This window comes from Syngnathoides biaculeatus, chromosome 10 (assembly GCF_019802595.1).
Source record: "Syngnathoides biaculeatus isolate LvHL_M chromosome 10, ASM1980259v1, whole genome shotgun sequence".
NCBI classification, from domain to species: domain Eukaryota; kingdom Metazoa; phylum Chordata; class Actinopteri; order Syngnathiformes; family Syngnathidae; genus Syngnathoides; species Syngnathoides biaculeatus.
Window position 1 is genome coordinate 19,019,503 of NC_084649.1, and position 24,734 is coordinate 19,044,236.

The 24,734-nt window shown below is 45.1% G+C and overlaps 2 protein-coding genes across 4 annotated transcripts in view; one reads left to right on the forward strand and one right to left on the reverse strand.

Annotated features, from left to right (window-relative positions):
• Positions 1–6,413: 6,413 nt before the first annotated feature.
• Positions 6,414–18,051, forward strand: LOC133507731 (myosin heavy chain, fast skeletal muscle-like). Of its 3 annotated transcripts, XM_061833083.1 has the most exons (40): positions 6,414–6,596; positions 6,774–6,797; positions 7,576–7,719; positions 7,794–7,950; positions 8,107–8,134; positions 8,247–8,358; positions 8,500–8,592; positions 8,682–8,745; positions 8,816–8,914; positions 8,981–9,084; positions 9,180–9,318; positions 9,405–9,523; positions 9,608–9,757; positions 9,878–10,048; positions 10,138–10,444; positions 10,518–10,591; positions 10,678–10,765; positions 10,910–11,027; positions 11,106–11,229; positions 11,316–11,452; positions 11,526–11,781; positions 11,895–12,137; positions 12,216–12,392; positions 12,467–12,612; positions 12,721–12,811; positions 12,885–13,274; positions 13,357–13,483; positions 14,767–14,885; positions 14,953–15,149; positions 15,230–15,413; positions 15,497–15,662; positions 15,750–15,874; positions 16,009–16,317; positions 16,399–16,602; positions 16,681–16,806; positions 16,881–17,051; positions 17,128–17,232; positions 17,315–17,410; positions 17,709–17,840; positions 17,918–18,051. In XM_061833083.1, the coding sequence occupies exons 1-40, from the start codon at positions 6,414–6,416 to the stop codon at positions 17,936–17,938; spliced, it is 5,820 nt and encodes a 1,939-aa protein (XP_061689067.1). In that variant the 3' UTR covers positions 17,939–18,051. The 3 variants fall into 3 exon arrangements, with proteins under 3 accessions (XP_061689067.1, XP_061689065.1, XP_061689066.1); XM_061833081.1 differs by lacking the exon at positions 6,774–6,797 and having other exon boundaries at positions 6,414–6,617; XM_061833082.1 differs by lacking the exon at positions 6,774–6,797 and having other exon boundaries at positions 6,414–6,617; positions 10,530–10,591.
• Positions 18,052–21,605: 3,554 nt separating this feature from the next.
• LOC133507732 (voltage-dependent calcium channel subunit alpha-2/delta-2-like) overlaps positions 21,606–24,734 on the reverse strand; it is a 35,948-nt gene continuing 32,819 nt past the window's right edge. Inside the window, exons 38-39 of the mRNA XM_061833084.1 lie at positions 24,102–24,231; positions 21,606–22,787 (exon numbers count right to left, since the gene is read on the reverse strand). Of these exons, the coding sequence (XP_061689068.1) occupies positions 24,136–24,231 (96 nt within the window). The 3' untranslated portion in view covers positions 21,606–22,787; positions 24,102–24,135. The remainder of the gene's footprint in view (positions 22,788–24,101; positions 24,232–24,734) is intronic.

Consider the following 24,734-nt stretch of genomic DNA (forward strand, 5'->3'; position numbering starts at 1 on the left):
ATTTGAAATTCTTTAAAACTTCGTGTATTCCCCCTCCGACGGTCTCGTACGCCGTTAAAAATAGATGTTTCCTCATCGAAGTTCGGTCATTTATCTCATTAAGGATTGCGATCCGTAGCTTTTGACGCAGGATTCCCATCTTAGTCTAAGCCCCTTTATGAAAGGAGATATCGAGGGTATCCCGTCACGAAGGCCGCTTCCACAAGAAGAGCCGAGAGGGGAACAAATGTCTGAGCTCGTTGACGAGAGCTCAAGGCTGCGAGCGTTGCTGAGGAGACATCTATATTTGTATTTCCACCATATAAGCACCCCCCCCCCCCCCAGGCAGCAAAACAGATCCAGTGTCACATTTTTATTTAATATATTGGCCTATTTTGTCAGGGTGTGAAGCCCGCAGCCTTCGGCGCCCCCAAATCCCCCCCCCGGCACCATCTTTGCCGCTCCAGTTTCATCTTTCAAGAAGGAAAGAATGCAAACTACCGCGCGCCGTATAACCCGATCCCCTACTCGCCCCGTATGGGGAACAAATGCTCGACTTGGGAGAAGGTCAAGCTTCGAGTGCGGCCTTGTCTTTCCCTTCATCTGTCGCTGGACGCAGCGCAACAAGACCATGTAGAGGAAGAGTTTAAAAATAAATCCGCACCCTCGAGACGACCCGAGTGCCTTGCTTGAGCATCCCGGAGATGTGAAACTGGTCACCTGTTCGCGGCGGATTCCACGTCGGACAATGGGACTGCACAATGTTCTGGTCGTGTCCACTGCTCAAGTGATTCGCCGATAAAATCGATGGGACGAAGTTGAATATCGGGAGCTTTCTAAACAGGGGTGGAGGACCTAAGGCCCGTGGGCCACATTGGGGCTGTGACAGAGTTTGATGCGGCCCAGATGGAACTCTAAAATAAATAAATCTGACCAATAGCAATAATATGCAATGGTTCCCTAAGATGTGGTCTACTGTTCACACGAGTTTTACGACTTGAATTGGGAACAAAACTTCAAGATATAGAATGTTCGTCGATATATTAGGGCAGTGAACGCAACCCTCCTCACTTCACAAGCAGCAGTTTAGCAGACCGCAAGATTTTTTTTTTTTAATAAGAGGCTTCAAGCTTTTTTTGTCACTAACTAAACATAAAACAAAGAGGATCACACATTATTTATTGAAAACAACCACATACTTGAACTCTGCTAGCTTAATGCTAGTACAAAATGGGAAATGCCATAGATGAGCTAGCATAAAGCATCTAAGTATCGGTTTTACAACGTATTCAGGAACAGATAATTGAACACAAATGGTGCAGCAACACGTAGGTTGACAATGTAACGCGGCCATATGTCTTCTTCATCCACTGTGAAATTTTTATGATTGCCTCTTGCTCAAACACACACAATAGTTGTGAAACTCTTCTTATTTTGAGTCTCGTTGCGAACCTTCTTAATTCCACGAGTCCATGGGAGCCATGTCATTGTCAAGCAAGCACACAGTTTCTTGGCAAGTGACTTTTCGATTTGTATTTTATGTTTCCTGTTCGGACAAGATGTGACATATTTAAATACATTTGGATCTGAAAAAGCTAAAACCATTTTATGTGGGTACTGAGCTGAAATGTCATCCGACGCGTCCGAGTCTTCCATCTTTAAGCCTTACCCCTGTAACTCCTCAATTTCCTCTCATCGGGTCGATCTAATCTTGAGGATGACGATGGCGATCAATCCATTTGATTAGGAATTATTTATTGAAGGAATGGCGAATCATCTTCTGTGTTTACATCAAAAATACAAGAATTTTTAACTGGCCTTAAAAGTTTTTTTCAAATGAAGAGTTCAAACTAAAACCGAGTCTCGCACAACCAAGTGCCAATCACAACAGTTCATTGGTGCGTTTCGCTATTTTGCTCTCTCGCGTCTGACATTGCAACCAACAACCATCAAAACATGTTGTATTCTGTAATAAATGTTTATTACCATATGATACACCTACTTTACTTAAAGGGAAATTCCGGTGGTTTGGATTAACAATGTATCCAAAAGGCCATGTAATATGTTCTGTATCTTGAAAATGTGATGTTAATCCGCTCTCATTTAATGGTGTTTTGAGAAGATTTTTATCGACAATGACGAATTTTCAGGGGCGCTACCATTTTTGCAAGTCACAGGACCTACGTGTTAGGGATCGCAAAAAAACGCGTACTTTCATAATCGGATTCTACCGAACAGATCTGTAGCAAAAAAACGATTAACCGTTTTTTTAAATCGGTACCATTGTGGTGTTTACATAATTCACCCGCGGGACCTCGAGTTGGGGTGCGGGGTTCCGCACGGACTGTTTTTGTTGTTGCTCTTCCGGAGTGACCAGTTCACAGAGTTCCCCCCGTTATGCGAGTAGTCTTTTGATGTCTGCCAATAAAACAAGTTTTGTTCCTGTGTCCGACACTCCGCCTCCGACTCCTTTTCTCCGGCGCTACGCCATCGATCGTTAATTTACTCCGCGGAAATGGGGTAGTTTGTGTACAATATTGACAAACAAGCTTGTTGAATGCTGCTTTCAACAACGCACTCGTGTAAGTTACATTTTTTTTCTTTTTTTTTTCTAAAAATGTTTTAATGTTAACATTCTTGTAAAAAGCGGAAATGATATTGAAAAAATAGCGCAATGTGGAATACCGGAACCGGAAGAAATTATTGGAAATTTTAACCGATTTCAAAAGTCCGATTACGGTTTCGGTTTTAAACAATCGAAAACCGGTTTTAACCGATTAATTGTAACCGTTTGCGATCCCTACTACGTGTGACATGTTACGTGCCGTTCCAAACGCTGGATTACATGGGACACCGTTTATGCTCAGCGCTGATTTCTCCGATTTATCGTCATCTGATGAAGAAATAGCTGTATCGGTTGATCAGGAAGACGGAGGAATACCTCAATACAGATTTGAAGCCGTGGCTGTAATTAATGTTGAATATTCAGATGGTTCTTCGGGCGGAATGACGCGGAGTCTGACGAGCGAGTTCCGCCGAACAACTAAGCCGTGAGCTGAGCTCCGCCGAGCGGTAGAACGGTGAGCTTGCTCCGGGGCTTAGGGGAGCTCCCTCGCTGGGAAACGAGCTCACGGCTCAGCCGCTAGTCAAATTCCTCGTCATTCCGCCCGAAGAACCATCTGAATATTCAACATTATTTACAGCCACAGGTTCAAATCTGTATGGAAGTATTCCTCCGTCTTCCCGATCAACCGATACCGCTAATTCTCCGTCAGATGAGGATAAATCCGAGAAATCGGCGCTGGGCATAAATGATGTCTCGTGTAATCGAGCCTTCGTTGCGGCACGTAAGACGTCACTTACGCCCACGTGGGTCATGTGACTCGCGAAAATGGCAGCGCCCTTGAAAATTCGCAATTGTCGGTAAAAATCTTCTCAAGATACTATTAAATGAGAGAGGATTTAATATCACATTGTCAAGATAGTGTACATATTACATGACCTTTTGGATACATTGTGAATGCAAACCACTGGATTTCCCCTTTAAAATAAAACCTCCCTCCTCATGACCATGCTGAAGTATCCTTGAGCAAGATACTGAACTCTCGTGTCAGTGGTCCCTGGTTGCGCATCATCAGAGTGCGAATGAGCAGTTCCTTACATATCACGACTATGCAGTACCGTCGTGTATTCCTTTTAAAATTGTGTGGCTGGGAGAATGAGGCACTCGGAGTGAAAGCGCCTTACGAGTGAAGCTCCTTTTTCAAAATAAAAAACACGTGAGTCAGCATGTCTGAGCAGATTTGTACAATTAGCTTTTTATTGCAGAAGTCTTTCAATCAGGAAGGCCACCGATGAAAACTTGATCCGTCTTCTAGTCCAGGCGTCTCCCAAGAAATCCCGAACGCTGACAATGAGAGGTCAAACAAAATTGAACGTGTCGTGAAAGAAAATGACGCAAAAAGGGCTCAAAGGAATACGGCGATGCTTAAAAAAATGTGATAAACTCGATTAGTTGAACGCAGCAATAAAAATAGAACGGGGACACGTAGACTCATCACCTCAATCAGGAATCACTTGGACATTGCTTGGCACGCGGTAAAAAATTTGCTTTCGCAAAGAAAACTTTGTGTGATTCCTTTTGAAATCCAGCTCAAACAGGTTTTGAGACATTTCGAGAACCAACGAGCGGTCCGGCCCATCGACACGATCCCAGATTTGCTCCGCAAATGCCGGCCGAGATAACGAGGCTTTGTTGTCGGAACAATGTCCTCTTTTAATAACGCCGCCCTGTAATCCTTCGACCGGATGCGGCGCTATTAATACGAGCGCGGTCGCGCCCTCCTTTGTCTTCCGACAAATCTCATTAACGTCGGGATTTGGTCGGGCCGGCGGTGTCGTTGTTTTCGCGAGTTCTTCATGTTGTTCCTTTGTCCGAGGAAAGACTTGCGAGGCTCCTGTAACAGAACGCCGGTGACACATGAGCGCTCCTTTGCGGCTAAAGTTGGACGCGCCTCGGTGCCAAGGTGCATTAGAGAGATTATTGTCGGGACCAAAACAAAGCCCGGACTTTAGTTACAGACATACCTGCCGGAGAAATATGAACGTGCCTTCATCTCTTTATGATTTGAACTGCCATTTTCCTCTATTTGGCACCTCGTTCCCTTCCTCAGCTCAAATCTTCAATTTAATGCGGCTTGAAGGGTTCTAATTGTTTCTATTTTAAACGAATTCATCAAAGGGAATTTTTGGGATGGCGGAGCAAAACCGGCCTGTCAACACTCACGAGTGCATCTAATCTGCCGTGACCACAAGGGAGTCCCTAAAGATTCTTAAATGAACAATTATCATGACTCTCATACAAACTGGACTACATTCTATTTGTTGTGTTCCTTCGGGTTTCCCGCCAAAAGGTTTTGAAGCGATCGGGACCGTCGTGTGTGATCGACGATCGATCGGGGATGAAAGATGATACCGGACAAAAGGTGTAAAAGTACATGACCAAAAACAGAGAGTCATCAGCGGCCGCCGAAGGCCTCACTCTATATAAGAAGGCTGGCCGCCGGCCCTCAAGGAGTGACGGGGCGACGGCGGATCAAGGTGAGTGGCCCTCGGTCTCGTACTGTCTCAGAACTGGGGCGAGCCAGCGGCTTAGGAAACAATGCCGAGCACGACCGCTCGGTGCCAGATGTCGCCGCCCCCCCACCGCGCATCTCGGCTCGTGTCGTGGGACCGCCAGCTCATTTATGTCTTACACTTATTAGGAATTCGTTTGTGTTTTGCCTCCTCCATCTTTCAGAATCCTCATCCTCTACCTCTGGTTCACTGTTCCGCTTGAGGGAGGGAAGAGAGTAAGTTGCCTCCCGTTATTTACGTCCGTGATCTTTCCTTCTCATTAAGAGTCGCTTGAGTTTTAAAGGGCTCGACTTTATTTAACGTTGAAAACCACCCACATTAACTGCCGCTTCTGCATCACTGATCTAAATCCGTTCATTCGTCACATCTAATCTATCTATCTATCTATCTATCTATCTATCTATCTATCTATCTATCTATCTATCTATCTATCTATCTATCTATCTATCTATCTATCTATCTATCTATCTATCTATCTATCTCTATCTATCTATCTATCTATCTATCTATCTATCTATCTATCTATCTATCTATCTATCTGTCTGTCTGTCTGTCTGTCTATCTATCTATCTCTATCTATCTATCTATCTATCTATCTATCTATCTATCTATCTATCTATCTATCTATCTATCTATCTATCTATCTATCTATCTATCTATCTGTCTGTCTACCAGTCCGCCTGCCTCTCTGTTCGTCCATCCATCCATCCATCCATCCATCCATCCATCCATCCATCCATCCATCCATCCATCCATCCATCCATCCATCCATCATCCATCCATCCATCATCCATCCATCCATCTCTCTGTCCGTCTGTCTGTCCATCTCTCTCTCTCTCTGTCCGTCCATCCATCCCTCTCTCTCTCTCTCTCTCTCTCTCTCTCTCTCTGTCCATCCATCTATCCATCCGAGTAAAGCTGAGTCAACCGATAACCACATCCACAGTTCCGAGGTTGTCAGTTCGAATGTGCATCCCGAGCTTCCAGCGTGGGTTTTGCATGTTCCCACCATGCCGGTCTGGGTTTTCTCTGGTTTCGTTCCAAAAACATGCATCTTAGTTCCAGTTTCAATCGTCCAAAGGTGCGAATTCGGGTGGTTGTTTGTGCCGCGCGTTTGTTCGTTCGTCTGGAGGACCAACGCACCTGTTACTCTAATAAGGCAGTATAGAAAACGGATGGATGGATGGATGGATGGATGGATGGATGAAATGCCGTATATTTAAATTGATTTGGGATCAGCCAACCATACAAGAATAAATGTCTGTCTATTTTCTTCTTCCTCCCAGTAAAGCCTGACCATGAGCGGCGACTCAGAGATGGAGTGTTTCGGCCCGGCGGCCATCTACCTCCGCAAGCCGGAAAAAGAGCGGATCGAAGCCCAGAACACTCCCTTCGACGCCAAGACGTCCTACTTTGTGAGCGAAGCCAGCGAGATGTACCTCAAGGGCAAACTGTTAAAGAGAGAAGGTGGCAAAGCCACTGTGGAAACAATTTGTGGGAAGGTAAGAACGCTCGTGCTGTAATCCAAAAGAAGAGTCTTTTATGTATGATCTATGGACAATAGCATAAGGGCACATGACCGTTACTCTGTAATTGAGTCTGAAAGATGGCTCGGTTGACGAATGGTTGGTGTTTGATGGGGTAAGGGGTCAGAGCAGGTCAACGTCTTACACACCAAACGTGCAGTATTTGGACCTCGCAAGGGTGTAAAATTTTTTTTTCATCAGCCACGTTCTTGTCACGGGCTCTAATGTATTTATTTATGTATTACAAAGAACCAAAGAATCATGGAAGTTAGTCACATGATTTGCTCTTATGGGCCACAAATACTGAGGTTGCAGGCCAGATTTGGCTGAGGGCCCAGAGTTGGACACCTGTGTTCCGTTTGAACTGTCAGGACCCATCGGTACGGAGGAGGACCCAAATGCAGCACTCCGGAGGCAGTTTGGGAAAAGTGTTTATTCGTTCCAAAGTCGGGGATCAGGCAGACAGTCAAGTGGAGCAGCGGTAGTTAGGACGTCGGGCGTAGAGAGCAGGTCCGCGGGCAAGCAGGGGTCGGTACACGGGGGATCGATCAGAGATGGCAGGAGTATCAAAGGCGTCAAGCTTACGGGGTCGGTCGGAGGACAGATGGAGGTCGGTTCACCAGGGTTCACGATCAAGAATAAGGGAGTGCGGGAATGGGGCATGAGTTGAGACGATCTGGCGAAGACCAATCGTCCCCTGGGTCCTATAAATACAGGGGTTAATCAGCGAGGATGAGGCGCAGGTCTGCGCCTCCTAATCAGTGCCGGTGTGCTGGGACTCGCCCAGCCAGGGCTGGACCGGCAGGACCATGACAGGAACAGAAAACGACTTAAACCTTTTCCCGACTCACTAGCAGCACTGATGATCACTCGATTGAAAAGTGTCTCCCTGGATATTTTTCCCCACCATTTGACTCGTGTACTTCTGTGCTAGACTCTCACTGTGAAGGAAGATGAAATCTTCCCCATGAATCCCCCCAAGTTTGACAAGATTGAGGACATGGCCATGATGACCCACCTCAGCGAACCTTCCGTGCTGTATAACCTCAAAGAGCGCTACGCGGCGTGGATGATCTACGTGAGTTCCGGACAAAAACCGATACTGGATGGCTTAACGTTTCTGCCTCGTGAAAATGCTCCACGTTTTTCCAGACCTACTCCGGGTTGTTCTGCGTCACCGTGAACCCCTACAAGTGGCTCCCGGTGTACGACTCCAAGGTCGTAGCGGGATACAGGGGCAAAAAGAGGATTGAGGCTCCTCCCCACATCTTCTCCATCTCTGACAACGCCTATCAGTTCATGCTTCAAGGTATCATTTACACTTTTTTAAAAAAAAAATCATTTTATTTCAAATAGAAATGCTTGAAATAAGCGACACACTTCGACAACGGCACCCTAATTACATTATGCCCACTTCTTATATATGAGCTAATTTGATGAATCATATCTAATTTTATTTTTACAGACAGAGAAAACCAGTCAGTCCTCATCACGTACGTTTGCCTCTTTTGTCCCACGCGCCGCACGATTGAATGGAGATTTTTTTTTTGTCTTCATAAAACAGGAAAGAAAGCATTGCTAATTGTTATTATTTCTGCCTTTCAGTGGAGAATCCGGTGCAGGAAAGACCGTGAACACCAAACGTGTCATCCAGTACTTTGCGACAATCGCAGTGCCCGGAGGGAAGAAGGCCGAGCCCTCTGCTGGCAAGATGCAGGTAAAAATGGATTGCGATGGTTACAAATGGGACATTTCTATAATGATGTTCTGCTTGTTAAACACGTTGAGTTTGAATACAGAACTTTGTAATGTGATATTAACTTTTTTTCCCCTCTGATTTCATGAATTTTTCTTGAAGGGCTCGCTGGAGGATCAAATCATCGCAGCTAATCCCCTGCTGGAGGCTTACGGTAATGCCAAAACTGTGAGGAACGACAACTCATCCCGCTTTGTAAGTGTCTTACTGCCTTCTCAAAAATGATTGCCAAAGGTGTTGAACGACTCACTAGTTCCTTTTTTTTTTTTTTTTTTTTAACACAGGGTAAATTCATTAGAATCCACTTTGCCACCTCGGGCAAGCTGGCGTCTGCGGATATTGAAACATGTAAGACGTGAAATAATAGCACGGCTTGGTGTGGTGCATTATTTCTAACGATGGTTGGTGCGTTCTTCAGACCTCCTGGAGAAGTCTCGGGTGACCTTCCAGCTGTCTGCTGAGAGGAGTTACCACATCTTCTATCAGCTCATGACGGGGCACAAACCCGAGCTGCTCGGTACGGAGACCGTTGGGCCTCGGGACCTTTGTGTGCAAGAATTAACCCCACGTTTCCTTTTCGCAGAGGCTCTCCTCATCACCACCAACCCCTACGACTATCCCATGATCAGTCAGGGCGAAATTACCGTCAAGAGCATTAATGACATTGAAGAGTTCATCGCCACTGACGTAAGACGACACGTCACGCCACTTCAGTTTTAGGATCTATTTTACTTGCCGTGCACGAAAGCTGTATTCGTTTTGGGTTTAAATGTCCACCGCAGACGGCCATTGACATCCTGGGATTTACAGCTGAAGAGAAAGTCAGCATGTACAAGATAACTGGCGCTGTGATGCAGCACGGAAACATGAAGTTCAAACAGAAGCAGCGGGAAGAGCAAGCCGAGCCCGATGGCACTGAAGGTGAGTCGTGGATCTCTTAGCCTTTGCCATCAATCTTTCATCAAAAAATGAGTAAAAAAAAAAGTTATTTTCTAACCTTCTTTCAGTTGCTGATAAAATCTCCTACCTTATGGGCCTGAACTCTGCCGACCTCCTGAAAGCTCTGTGCTACCCAAGGGTGAAAGTCGGAAATGAGTTTGTGACGAAGGGTCAGACGGTGCCTCAGGTAGATTAGTGCTTCATTAGCACGTCGGTTCAGTGTGATTTTTTTTTTTTTTTCTAAATTCTTAATCTTGATATCTATAAACAGGTGAACAATTCTGTCTCTGCCCTCTGCAAATCTGTCTATGAGAAAATGTTCTTGTGGATGGTGGTCAGAATCAATGAGATGTTGGACACCAAGCAGCCCAGAAGCTTCTTCATTGGTGTTTTGGACATTGCTGGTTTTGAAATTTTTGATGTAAGTATGCTTCGAGCAGTGTACAGTTCCAGATTAGGGCTGATTACAGTATAGTTACTACATTCGAGTGGAAATTATCTTCACTTTAAAACTATTACTGATATTTTCTCAATGTTTCAGTTCAACAGCTTGGAGCAGCTCTGCATCAACTTCACCAATGAAAAACTGCAACAGTTTTTCAACCACCACATGTTTGTCCTGGAACAAGAGGAGTATAAGAAAGAAGGAATTGAATGGGAGTTTATTGATTTTGGCATGGACTTGGCAGCCTGCATTGAGCTGATTGAGAAGGTAAGTATCAAATTGTATCTGGACAATCACAAAAATCCTACAATTGACTGAATCAAACTGGTTCACATTTTATGTGGTGCCGTCATCAGCCAATGGGCATCTTCTCCATCCTTGAAGAGGAGTGCATGTTCCCCAAGGCTTCAGACACAACCTTCAAGAACAAACTGTACGACCAGCACCTTGGTAAGAACAAGTCCTTTGAGAAGCCAAAGCCAACCAAAGGCAAGGCTGAGGCCCACTTCTCCTTGGTGCACTACGCTGGCACTGTGGACTACAACATTGTCGGTTGGCTGGACAAGAACAAGGACCCGCTGAATGACTCAGTGGTTCAGCTCTACCAGAAGTCCTCTACCAAGCTGTTGGCCTTCCTCTATGCATCCCACGCCTCAGCAGAAGGTAAGAAGTTCTATTGAGTACATCGATTTTAAGACAACGTCTTCTTACTAATACATTTATGATTGGACCGCAGCTGAGGGTGCAGGTGGGAAGAAAGCTGGCAAGAAGAAGGGTGGTTCCTTCCAGACTGTATCTGCCTTGTTCAGGGTAAGCTGAACTGTACATATTTTATTGCATGAACGGACTGTGTTTCGTTTGTCGACCTGTGCAAATATGTCATTTCTATTCCTCAGGAGAATCTGGGCAAACTGATGACAAACCTGAGGAGCACACATCCTCACTTTGTGCGCTGCCTTATTCCAAACGAATCCAAGACTCCAGGTATGACTCTTAAGTCTCTTTTTTCATCCATCCATTATCCTTACAAGGGTCATGGGAGTGTTGGATCCTATCCCAGCGATGATCGGGCAGGAGACGAGCTCGTTTCCAATTAATGTTTAACTGGTTTTTACCAATGAATCCCAGGTCTGATGGAGAACCACCTGGTCATCCACCAGCTGCGTTGTAACGGCGTGCTGGAGGGCATTAGGATCTGTAGGAAAGGTTTCCCCAGCAGAATCCTCTATGGTGACTTCAAGCAAAGGTAGCTTAGTCATATTTGATCATTGACTCTTACCCGTTCAAAATAATAAATACCAAACAATGATACATTTACTTTCAGATACAAAGTCCTGAACGCCAGCGTCATCCCTGAGGGTCAGTTCATCGACAACAAGAAGGCCTCAGAGAAACTCTTGGGCTCAATCGATGTGGATCACACGCAGTACAAATTTGGCCACACCAAGGTAGACAAAACAAAGAGTTGTCGAACAATGACGGAAGATCTGTTGTCTGAGATGAAACGAAAGAAAATCAAAATCAACACTTTCAGGTGTTCTTCAAAGCTGGCCTGCTGGGTACGCTGGAGGAGATGAGGGACGAGAAACTGGCCGAGCTGGTCACAATGACTCAGGCTCTGTGCAGAGGTTACCTCATGAGACGAGAGTTTGTTAAAATGATGGCAAGGAGGTATTGTCTCGACCTAACATTTTTCTGCAATTTTATGTCAAGTAACTTTCATCATTTCTATTTTTTTTGTTAGGGAGGCTATTTTCACCGTCCAGTACAACGTCCGCTCATTCATGAATGTGAAAACGTGGCCATGGATGAAGCTGTACTTCAAAATTAAACCTCTGCTCAAGAGCGCTGAGACCGAAAAGGAGATGGCCCAAATGAAAGAGGACTTTGAAAAAACCAAAGATGATCTCGTAAAAGCGTTGGCCAAGAAGAAGGAACTGGAGGAGAAGATGGTTTCTCTCCTGCAGGAGAAGAACGATCTCATGTTGCAAGTGCAATCCGTAAGGACACGACTGTTGACTCACTTGGGCTCTCTCTTAAATATCCTGGATCTGGAACAGTAACATAAACCTGTGTTTTTAGTTTTTTTCATTTCTATGTATTTATTTTTAAGGATAGCGAAAACCTTACTGATGCCGAAGAGAGGTGCGAGGGTCTCATCAAAGCCAAAATCCAGCTTGAAGCCAAACTCAAAGAGACAACGGAGAGGCTGGAGGATGAGGAGGAAATCAACGCTGAACTGACAGCAAAGAAGAGGAAGCTGGAGGACGAGTGCTCGGAGTTGAAGAAAGACATCGACGACTTGGAGCTGACCCTGGCTAAAGTAGAGAAGGAGAAACATGCCACTGAGAACAAGGTCTAGATCTGCTTATTCTTGATACCGGAGCCCTTCTAAAAAGCACAGTTTGAATCAAACGTACGAACATTTGTGCAGGTCAAAAACCTGACTGAGGAGATGACTTCTCAAGACGAGACCATCGCCAAGTTGACCAAAGAGAAGAAAGCCCTCCAAGAGGCCCATCAGCAGACCCTGGATGACCTCCAGGTGGAGGAAGACAAAGTCAACTCTCTGACCAAGGCCAAGTCCAAACTGGAGCAGCAAGTGGATGATGTGAGCGAGTCAAACAACCCATGCAAATGTGCAATGAGATGGTGAAATAATATTTAACACATTTGAAATCACAGCTTGAAGGATCACTGGAGCAAGAAAAAAAGCTCCGTATGGATCTTGAAAGAGCGAAAAGGAAGCTGGAGGGAGATCTGAAGCTGGCTCAAGAATCCATGATGGATCTTGAGAATGACAAGCAGCAGTCTGATGAAAAAATAAAGAAGTATGTACAGTATATTGTATGTATTTACTGTATTTATCTAATGGCATGGTGTAAATGACCCACAGCTTCGACACACAAAACTTACTTACTCCCAATGACTACTTACAGGAAAGATTTTGAGGTCAGCCAATTACTGAGTAAGATTGAAGACGAGCAAACTCTTGGAGTCCAGTTGCAGAAAAAGATAAAAGAACTTCAGGTATTTTGTGACTTATAGTTCCAATATATTTAAATATCTTGAGAAATTAGTAACTCAAATTTGTGCATTTCAGGCCCGTATTGAGGAGCTGGAGGAGGAGATCGAAGCCGAGCGAGCCGCTCGCGCCAAGGTGGAGAAGCAGAGGTCTGACCTCTCCAGGGAACTTGAGGAGATCAGCGAGCGGCTGGAAGAGGCCGGCGGAGCCACCGCCGTTCAGATCGAGATGAACAAGAAGCGCGAGACCGAGTTCCAGAAGCTGCGTCGCGACCTGGAAGAGTCCACCCTGCAGCACGAGGCCACCGCCGCAGCTCTGCGCAAGAAGCAGGCCGACAGCGTGGCCGAACTCGGGGAGCAGATCGACAACCTTCAGCGCGTCAAGCAGAAGCTGGAGAAGGAGAAGAGCGAATACAAGATGGAGATCGACGACCTCAGCTGCAATATGGAGGCCATTGCCAAAACAAAGGTGAGAGCATTTCAACTAGATTCAACCAAGAATGGAAAAAAAAAATCACGTTCCCTTGCTTAGACAACTGTTCTTCTACTAGGCTAATCTTGAAAAGATGTGCAGGACATTAGAAGATCAACTGAGTGACCTGAGGTCAAAGAATGAGGAGAATGTCCGCCAACTAAATGATACCAGTGTACAAAAGGCAAGACTTCAGACTGAGAATGGTAGGCATCGTCTTGCAACACGATGTACCGAAGGAGTATCACATTGTTTATTCACTTGGTCCTTGTCTTAAATATGACATCCATTATTTAAACACACCTTAAATTTTTTGTCGTTGTTTTAGCAACAACTGTGCCTTGATTGTAAATATTTTATCTGAGTCGCTTTACCCCTCATTTAAAGTTTTCTATCCTATTTTATTTATGTATGTTTAAAGGGGAAATCCAGTGCTTTGCATGAACAGTGTATCAATAGGTCAAGTAATATGTACCCTATTTTGACAATCTCTCATTTAATAGTGTCTTGAGAAGATTTATAATCGACAATGACGAGTTTTCAGGGGCGCTGCCATTTTCGTGAGTCACATGATCTATGTGGGGGTATGTGACGTGTAGCGTGCTCAACAAAGACTCGATTACATGGGACACCATTTATGGCCAGCGTCGATTTCTCGGATTTATCCTCGTCTGATGAAGAAATAGCAGTATCGGTTGATCGGGAAGACGGAGGAATACTTCCATACAGATTTGAACCTGTGGCTGTAATTAATGTTGAATATTCGGATGTTTCTTGGAGCGGAATGATGCGGAGTCTGACTACTCGGAGGTGATGAGATGGTGATCGGGTGGCGGAGGCCTTTAGCCGAGCTTCGATGTGGCGGAGGCCTTTAGCCTAGCTTCAGCGTCCGGGGCTAACGGCCTCCGCCGCCTGGAAGCTCGCTCGCGGCCGCTGCCGGAGCTTGTGGCCCGCCTTCAGCAGTGGCGGAGGCCTTTAGCCTAGCTTGGGCGTCCGGGGCTAACGAAGCGGGCGGAGGCCGTTACCCCCGGACGCCGAAGCTAGGCTAAAGGCCTCCGCAACCATCGAAGCTTGTATGGAAGTATTCCTCCGTCTTCCCGATCAACCGATCCTGCTATTTCTTCATCATATGAGGATAAATGCGAGAAATCAGTGCTGGGTATAATTGTGTCTCATGTAATCGAGCCTTTGTTGCGGCACGGTACACGTCACATAACCCCACGTAGATCATGTGACTCGCGAAAATGGCAGCGCCCCTGAAAATTTGTCATTGTCGATAAAAATCTTCTCAAAACACAATTAAATGAGAGGGGATTTAACATCACATTGTCAAAATAGGGTACGTATTACATGACCTATTGGATACATTGTTGATGCAAACCAGTGGATTTCTCCTTTAAGCACCTTGCGGAGTAAGCGCTCGTTATCTCAATTTATGCACAGTCATATTGTATAATGAGAGTAAAGGCTTTTGATTTGATTTGATTAGGTGAAATTACACGTCAGTTGGAGGAAAAAGAAGCCCTGGTGTCTCAGCTGACGAGAGGGAAGCAGGGTTACACTCAGCAGATTGAGGAGCTAAAGAGGCACATTGAGGAAGAAATGAAGGTAACGGTCTATAAAATCAGCCTCACAAGTGGAAAATATTCACCTTTGTTTTTCTTTTGGATGGAAGGCTAAGAACGCCCTAGCTCACGCGGTCCAGTCCTCCCGCCATGACTGCGACCTCCTGCGGGAGCAGTATGAGGAGGAGCAGGAGGCCAAAGCTGAACTGCAGAGAGCCATGTCCAAGGCCAATGGCGAGGTGGCTCAGTGGAGGACCAAATATGAGACTGATGCTATCCAGCGCACTGAGGAACTTGAGGAGGCAAAGTAAACTCTGACAGGAAGGGCAATGATCACAAGAAATAAAATACCTGTGCGTCATTAAACCGGATGATGTTTGTTCCCAGAAAAAAGCTGGCCCAGCGTCTCCAGGATGCAGAGGAGTCCATCGAGGCGGTGAACTCAAAGTGCGCCTCTCTGGAAAAGACCAAACAGAGGCTGCAGGGCGAAGTGGAAGATTTGATGATCGATGTGGAGCGAGCTAACACTCTGGCTGCCAACCTTGATAAGAAGCAGAGGAACTTTGACAAGGTTTGTATTGTTCAAGTGAACATAGAACAGTTTTTAACCTTTAGTATGAGCTGAATGTGGCCTTTTGTTTGTGATGTGTTTAGGTTCTTGCTGAGTGGAAGCAGAAATATGAAGAAAGTCAGGCCGAACTGGAGGGATCTCTGAAGGAGACCCGCTCGCTCAACACTGACATGTTCAAACTGAAGAATTCCTATGAAGAAGCTCTGGACCACCTGGAAACCCTGAAGAGGGAGAACAAGAATCTGCAACGTAAGACACATCAGATTTTTCCAAGAAGACCGACATTTTAAACAGGAAGATTGTTATCCACTATTATTTAACGTTGCTTTCTTAAAGAGGAGATTTCCGACCTGACCGAGCAAATTGGGGAGACTGGAAAGACAATCCATGAACTTGAGAAGGGAAAAAAGACTGTAGAAAGTGAGAAGAGTGAAATTCAGACGGCTTTGGAGGAGGCAGAGGTAAGAATTAATCATCACATGATGTGATAATTGCTCTGATACACTCAACTCATTCAGTAGCCTATACCAGAGGAGGATGTAAAGACAATTTGGACTTTTGTGTACTAGTTCATAGACACTCCCTTTGTTCACAGGCTACTCTGGAGCACGAGGAGTCCAAGATTCTTCGTGTTCAGCTCGAACTGACCCAAGTCAAGAGCGAGATCGACAGAAAGATTGCGGAGAAAGATGAGGAGATGGAACAGATAAAGAGGAACAGCCAGCGTGTGATCGAATCCATGCAGACCACTTTGGATGCTGAGATCAGGAGCAGGAATGATGCCCTGAGAATCAAGAAGAAGATGGAGGGAGACTTGAATGAGATGGAGATTCAACTGAGTCACGCCAACCGCCAGGCTGCTGAGGCCCAGAAACAGCTGAGGAATGTCCAGGGACAACTCAAGGTACAAACCCCAGGAGATATTTGGAGGAGCAGCTTGAAATTTCGGAAGTGCAGATTTGTGTGTCAATAATTTGTCGTACAGGACGCCCAGCTTCATCTCGATGAAGCCATGAGAGGTCAAGAGGACATGAAGGAGCAGGTCGCCATGGTGGAGCGCAGGAACAACCTGATGCTGGCTGAGATCGAGGAGCTGAGAGCTGCTCTGGAGCAGACCGAGAGAGGCCGCAAAGTGGCTGAAGCTGAGTTGGTTGACACCAGCGAGCGCGTTGGTCTACTGCACTCTCAGGTACTCCTGACATCGGAAACAAAAACGGTTGTCGCTCTGGCAGCGATTTGAAAGCAAGCATTTGCGTCATTTGAATAGAACACCAGCTTGATCAATACCAAGAAGAAGCTGGAGGCTGACCTTGTCCAGGTCCAGGGTGAAGTAGAGGACGCTGTGCAGGAATCAAGAAACGCCGAAGAAAAGGCCAAGAAGGCCATCACCGATGTGAGTTTGAACACATTCTGCCATTTCCCTCGTTGTAAAAGCTATTTTAGATCGCATGGTTGTTTGCATTGTAGGCTGCCATGATGGCGGAGGAGCTGAAGAAGGAGCAGGACACCAGCTCTCATTTGGAGAGGATGAAAAAGAACCTGGAGGTGACGGTCAAAGACCTGCAGCACCGCCTGGATGAGGCTGAGAATCTGGCCATGAAAGGGGGCAAGAAGCAACTCCAGAAACTGGAGGCTCGAGTAAAGATCTCATCACGGTCACCCCACTGAAGCACAATCACGATGGAGACTGTGATGAACCTCCATTTTGGTCCAGGTGCGGGAGCTTGAGGCCGAGGTAGAAGCTGAGCAGAAGCGAGGATCCGAAGCTGTCAAAGGCGTCCGGAAATATGAGAGAAGAGTGAAGGAGCTCTCCTACCAGGTGGATGTTATTCTTTTACCTCATATCAATTTTTGTCTGACACCTGTGCAAAAATCACACAATTAAATCTTTTGTGCATCAGACTGAGGAGGACAAGAAAAATGTCACCAGGCTGCAGGATTTGGTGGACAAGCTGCAGCTGAAGGTCAAAGCGTACAAGAGGCAGTCAGAGGAGGCTGTAAGTGTCGTATTCGCTTATTTTATCTTACAGTGCCACGTGCATAAAATTCCACGCAGGAATCTGGTAGCCATCGATCAATCCGATCTCCACTGGCCATTACATCAAAAATGATAACAAATATGATTGATGCTGGACTCGAGTCAAGTCTTTTGACTTGAATCGAGTCATTTGATTCGGTTCCGACTTGACTCGAGTCCCTCCATCTCTGGTCTCTGCTATTTGGTTGCCAATAGCTGATGAAAATAATAATAATAACAAAGGTGATGTTATTCCAACTTTTGGACGATCTCTGCAGGAGGAACAGGCTAACACTCACATGTCGAGGTTGCGGAAGGTCCAACACGAGCTGGAGGAGGCTCAGGAGCGCGCCGACATCGCAGAGTCCCAGGTCAACAAGCTGAGGGCCAAAAGTCGGGAAATCGGAAAGGTGAAGTTGCCGTCAATCTGGGACGTTGTCGTGTGCCGCTCGGCTCACGCGACGTCGTTCCCGTCTTGTCGTTGCAGGGGAAGGATGCTGAAGAATAATAAATAAGATGCAACCTATGTGGGGGATTAAAAAGCAGAGAATCATAAAATATGATTTTTGATTGGAATGCTTCCATGATAGACTGTAGATGTATTTTAAAAAAATAAAGATATTTTGCCTGTCTGAAGACTTCCTTTTTCTTTTTTTTTTTGACACCAAAACCAAATACTTGACAGACTAACGATGGTTAGTGAGACCGGAAGAATGACACGTGTGTGTGTGTGCGCATGTGGCAGTCATCTGGGCCCAGGTATCCGGTTCAAGTTGAGACCAGAATCCAGAAGTTGTCTCCGAAGGACACGGGTGAAGAATCAAAAAGGGAAATACGGCCGATGGGAAGAGACACTACATTTTTTTAATGACTGTGGATTCAAATGTGCTTCTACTTATGAAAAATTCACATTGCGAAACGACTTCCGGAACGGATTAATTTCATAAGTAGAGGAACTACTGTTTATTAAATAGAATAACGTAGACATCAAGTACTTTTAAAACCTGCCACTCACCTGTGTTCAGTTCTAGCATCTTTATCAAAATAAGACAGGCCATTTTGTCCTGCGGGGCGAAGTCATGTTGCAGATATCCTGAAATAATCGCGGATCGGAAGAATGTAGCTGTGGACGGCTGACACGTACCCCTCCCCGCGACAACACTTGCTCAGGCGATGTCGGGGGACATAGCGAGGGAGCGCCACTATGCGTTTCCTCTTTGGGGAGCATGTCCACTTGACATAGTGACAAACGACAGCTGACCTTTGCACCCTGCGCTCCGCTTAATAAGACACCTGTTCAGCAGCGAATGCGAGGCATCCCGGAACACACTTTAGTTCGTGCCGAATCGCTCCAACACGCTGCAGGAGGAACCTTCTGGAAAAACACACATCCTGTCGCTAACTTTGTACTCAGCCTCTTCGCGTCGGGATGCTTTTTTCGGCACAATAAACTTCAAACTATTTACAGCTTTCCAAATAAGATATACTGCTACAAAACTCGAATTCTAAAGCCTGTCAGATCAGTTTTTCCTCTGAAAAACATCATGAAGATAATAATTTCAAAAAGACGACACAAGCATGAAATTATACAGATTCTTGCGCCCTACCCAAAACCTTAAAGAGCAACTGACACTGAAAAATACATTTTAATCAAAACTACATATATTATTAATCACTTTGATGATGATACAAGTCCGAAAACGTGAGCGGAGAGCATTTTATTAAAGTGCAAAGTTGCGAAAGTCTCTCTCGACATCCCAGTGGCGGCCATATTGCCTGTGACACACACTGGGACGGTCGCCATTGAGAAGACGCCGTGCTGCCCGCTATGGCAGATTAACGAGAGAGATTTTCGGATTTTTCCGACGCCCCTTCTGAGACTGAAGCTCATTTTGGAGAACATCTCAGAACCAAGTGAAGTAACAGGGGCCATATTACCCTATCGTTTTGAGCCATATTTAGATGTTATGCGGATCACTTCTAACTGACAACAGACTCCCCGACAGACAGACGAGGAACCCGATCAAATATTAAAAATGACAGGCCCATAATTGTTCGATTTCCTACCCCTTTTACACGTCTTGTTTATGTAGCGTACTCAGGAGGACCCAAGTAAGTACGTCACCATTGTTCAGACACCGGTGGCCAGTGTGGGGGGGGGGCTCCTTTCTCCTCCCCGCACGTGGCCACCCACGTCCCTACCGACCCACCTCTGCGTCGGTGGGCCGCCGTTAGCTAGCTAACGGCATTGTTTTGCTAGTTAGCGTGTGTTACACGCTACTAAACTGTCTTTGCTCTTCTATTTTGCGATTTTTTTTTTTTTTTTGGTCTTGTATTGTATTGTGTGTGTGATTAAATTGTCTTAAATGCAATACAAGCGCTTTGTTGTATTTTGCTGGTTTGACCAAGGGGATTTATTTTAAATTCACACGTAACATATGCTGTAAACTGTGAGACAAATTAGTCCCCCACAACTATTATTTTTTCAATAGCTCTATACACACCTTCCTGTCATTTGGAACCCACAAACCTCATTTTTCACAGTCTTTTGGAAACGCGTGAAGAGTCAATCCATCCTCCCGAGTGTTCGAACAATATCCAGCAATACAACGAGCGGGGATTTTGGCTAACACGCAGAAAAAAACCAGCAAATTTCTCGTCGGTAAAACAAATATAAACACTCGAATCGCCCACTGTAGGCGTCTGCAAAAAAACATCACTTCCTGGATCTCCTCCAACGCAAACGCCTCGAGAGAATTTTCATGGCGGGAGATGAAAAAATCCGTATACGGCAACATTCTGACGAGCTGTAAACAAATGGATGGTTCCATTGCAGCTGATTTTTTTTTTTTTAGTTAACAACATACTAAAAATGATCTTTTAGGTGTCAGTGGCCCTTTAATCACAGTTGCACATCTAAAAGTGCAAGCATTTCATTTTCATTTAAAAAGAACAAAAAAAAAGAACAATTTGACCCAAAACTACGAAGTTCTGCAGCACTTGGAGTTAAAAAATCTTCATCGAGGCTTTATCTGTTCTGAGTGATGATTTGTCATATGATAAGAATCAATCCACTCCAATGTCACAGACAGTCAAAGTCACTGATGTATATAATGGAGAGTGTATAGAGAGTAACAAGGCACCAATGGCTGGAAGGCGTCAGTCATCAGAAGCAGACGAATGCGTCTCAGGCAGTTCAATTGCATCAGAGAAGCCAAAAGTACTCGCAGAAACTTGTGCAGAACGTGAGTATCGTGTTTCTTCTCGGTATCTTTACAGTGTGACACGGAACGCAGCAGCAACTTAATTCTTGGGTTTCTCGTATGGGCCACACCACCCGCATTTTTTGTTTTGCAACTCGGAACAGCTGACACAGCAAGCAGAGCAATTTCGGGACGGACAACACGCTGCAGAGACGAGACCATGTTGTCGCATTCTTAGATAATATTGTTCTACGTGTTGGAAATTGGGATGTGCCCTGCGATTGGCTGGCAACCAGTTCAGAGTGTACCCCGCCTCCTGTTCGATGACAGCTGGGATAGGCTCCAACACTCCCTTGTGAGGATAGGCGGCTCAGAAAATTGATGGATGAATGGATGTATTCTAAGTACCACTATTCTAATATCATGAGTAAATTCAACATTTTGCGATATCCCTGAAATTCCTATCCAACCTGTTCTTACACAAAAACTTTGATGTTTTTTGTGACATTTTCACGAGTATTGTCTTTTTTTTTTTTTTTTTAACAAGAAACTTAAACTACAAATTTCAGGGAGAAATACATTTTTAGTGGGTTAAATTAGATTAGATGAGAATCAGCTCATTCATTTTTGACTACCATAATTTCAGGCATACAAGCCGCAACTTTTTGTGGTTTATGCGGTGATCCGGCGCTAGCGTTAGCGCCGTGCTGGCGTTAGCGCACCTGGTTATAAGCCTCGGTACACAGAAAGAGTTTAACGCTAGCGCCGCACTAGTAGTTGTAGGCTGGGAATTAACAGTACTTGTGTGCGTGTTGTAGATACTGTATATGGTTACCGTAAATACTGTCCATTTCATTCCCAGTGAGTAAAAACTTTACCTAGCACAATAATAAGCCGGAACTGAAAAGTGGAAAATATCAACAGCGTTTAATCACCAAAGTTATAAACATTGAAATATCCATTTGTAATGTGACTGACAAAATGTTTACAAAGTTAAGCTTGTCGTATTCTGCAGATTCCTTCGCATACAAAAACGAGGCGGCATGAATGGGAGGTTGGCACAGAGAGCGGAACGACTAACCCCCCCAACCCCCCCCCCCCGTTGACGACAATAAAAGCTAAATGATCAGCAAAGTTAGTGCAAAATACATTGAAACATTCTTTTTTTTTTCTAGACAAAGACAAACAGGCGATATAATGTCATTTTTATCTCTGGACCTTTTAGTGAATTGCTTGTCGTGCCCCCCCCGTAAGTGTTTTTCACATTCATTCATTCATTTTGGCCTGCAACGGATACACAAATAAATACGTAGCTAAAATAAATACATATTAGAAGCAACAAAAATTTCATTAGGAAATTCATTAAGATCCTTTACATGCCCCTGCTTTACTTCATTACATTTTTTGGTACTTTTTTTTTTACATAAATGACGTGTAATCAGGCAGTTTGTTTACCAGCTGCAGCTTTTTGTGCTCCAACAAACAAATACATAAGTGCGTTTTAGGCTTCATTGAAGTCAAACTTTGTTTCCTCCTCCATTTCCAGCAGGTGTACCCAAAGGGAATGTTTGGTAACTATTCAGCTATGTACACAAAAACCTGTTTCAAGGGTTCCAAAACGTCATGCAACTAAATAGTGGTCGTTGAAAACAAAACAAAAACAAAAAACAAACAAAAAAAAAAACTACAACACTGACCAAAAATACTTCTGTGGCTTCCCAACACTTTTGCTCAATATACAGCAGTGTTGTTTTCAGGCCTAAGTTCAAAGTCGAAGGGTAAAAGCAGTTTTTATTTCTTATTTTTTTTTTTTACATTTTTTTATTAAAGCAATGTTTCTGGCAAACCTCTCCCGACCATGCTGGGGGACAGAAAAGATGCACACGAGGAGGCGGACACCCTCAACATTCGGTCATTCGTGGCAGAAAAGACGAGAAACTGGAGAAAATCGTGTGCGACGCGGTAGAAACGCACGAAAAGCGACGAGGTCCCGTGCGTTCGATCCCGGGCCCGATCGGCCGCCGGGTCGCGTCAACAAACCAGGTGGCCGCATGCTTCTTTCTGTGCTCTTCAATGGAAAGTCTCGTTTGTTCTCGAGGAGCAGTCACGTGATCGTTTGTCCGTTGCGACCTCCACGAGTCCTTGGCGGGGGGCCTGCGGTGGTGGGGAGGGGGGGGGCACGTGCCACAGAAATTGCAAAGCATTTTAATTTGAGCGACCTGGAAAGTTAAGCTCCTCCCCATTTTATGATTTGATTTATTATGAAAAATAAAAAAAGAAAAAGATTCTGATGAAGCTGCAACAGTTAGTGTAGTAAAACAAAAACAATGTATTTATACTAGGCCCCATCTCATTCTAATTTGTTTTTAGTGATGCCCGACGACAGCCGGGATTGGCTCAGAAAATAGATGAATGGATACATGAAATGACTTGATTTTGTTTAATATCATATCCTTAGGTGGCATGGTCGCTCAGCTCGTAAGGTGTTGGCCTCAGAGGTCTGAGGACCCGGGTTCGATCCCGGACTCGTCTGTGTGGAGTTTGCTTGTTCTCCCCGTGCCTGCGTGGGTTTCCTACTGGCACTCTGGTTTCCTCCCGCAACCCCAAAATTAATATTAAATGAACACTCTAAATTGCCCCTAGATGCGATCGTGAGTGAGGCTGTTTGGGTCTATGTGGCCTGCAATTGGCTGGCGACCAGTTCAGGGTGTACCCCGCCTCATGCCCCTTGACAGCTGGGATAGGCTCCAGCACTCCCCGCGACTCTCATGAGGATAAGCGGCAAAGAAAATGGATGGTTGGATATCCTTAGGAGGAAGGAAGGAAGCACTTCATGGTTGCAATTAAATCACAAATATTTGGTCACTGACACGCAGGGTCCTATAATACTAATAATCCATCGATTTTCTTTGCCGCTTATCCTCACAAGGGTCGTGAGAGTGCCGGAGCCTATCCCAGCTGTCAACAGGCAAGAGGCAGGCTACACCCTGAACTGGTCGCCAGCCAATCGCAAGGCACATAGAGACAAACAGCCACACTCACAATCACACCTATGGGCAATTTAGAGGGTCCAATTAATGTTGCATGTTTTTTGGAATGTGGGAGGAAACCGGAGTGCCCGGAGAAACCCCACGCAGGCACAGGGGAGAACATGCAAACCACACACAGGGAGGGGGCGGGATCGAACCCGAGACCTCAGAACTACGAGGCTAACGCTTTCCAGCTGATCCACTGTTCCGGCATAGAAATAATATTTACAATATTTTTGTAAAAAAATGCTTGCTTCGTAAACTCTCGAGTGTCACCAAGCGGTTGCAAAAAGCTCATCAAACAATCCCACGTCGGTTCATTTTGGGCCCAAACTGCTTCGTTAAAGGAACATTTCTGCTCAACGCTAAGCCCCGAAAAACAAACAACCACAAACCGACCCAAAAGAACTGATCCACAAACTTGATTTGGGTTCCTGACCTTGAGTCAACATGGAAGAGAACGGCGGCACATGTCAGTGGTGGAAGAAAGGCAGAATGAGCTGAAGAACAACGAGGACCCCAATGGAGGGCTCCACAAAATGCGCCCGTCCGCACTCGGAAGTATTTTCCTGCAATCGACGAGACATATGACCAATATTGTACATGAAACCCAGTTAAAAATTGCTATAGTTAAAAATTCAAATAAATAGAGCAGCAATTAGGTTACAAGTTTTCTTTATACAAGGTGGCGGAATATTTGTTAAAGTGTGTGCTGAATTTATTTTCTGTTGAAGGGATTTGTATTCAAATGTGTTTGATTAATTTGTGAAAAGAGATACTTTTGTTTGTCATTTTATTGCTGTAACCAGTGTTTGTGAAGGACAGGAAGTGACGTGTCCAGGAAACGCGGGAGAGAAAGGGAGACACTAAAAAGCTGGACGAAGTGAGAGGTACGAGTGGTCGTTTGAAGAGAAAGAAAAATTAAAGGCCGACATTTATCAACGTGTTCGACAAGAACTGTTGACAGTTTAATGTTGATGGTGTGTCGTTTGAGTGGACTACTCAAATCACGCTCTAACGTGGTGGAGTTAGCCGCTAATACAGAGGCTAAGTGGATGCGTGGAACTTTGCT

Coding starts and splice junctions, on each gene's coding strand:
- LOC133507731 (XM_061833083.1), top strand. CDS start 6,414: ATGAGCGGCGACTCAGAGATGGAGTGTTTCGGCCCGGCGGCCATCTAC. Junction 11,782..11,894: donor TCATGTTGCAAGTGCAATCC/GTAAGGACACGA, acceptor TTTATTTTTAAG/GATAGCGAAAACCTTACTGA. Junction 12,613..12,720: donor TCTGATGAAAAAATAAAGAA/GTATGTACAGTA, acceptor GACTACTTACAG/GAAAGATTTTGAGGTCAGCC.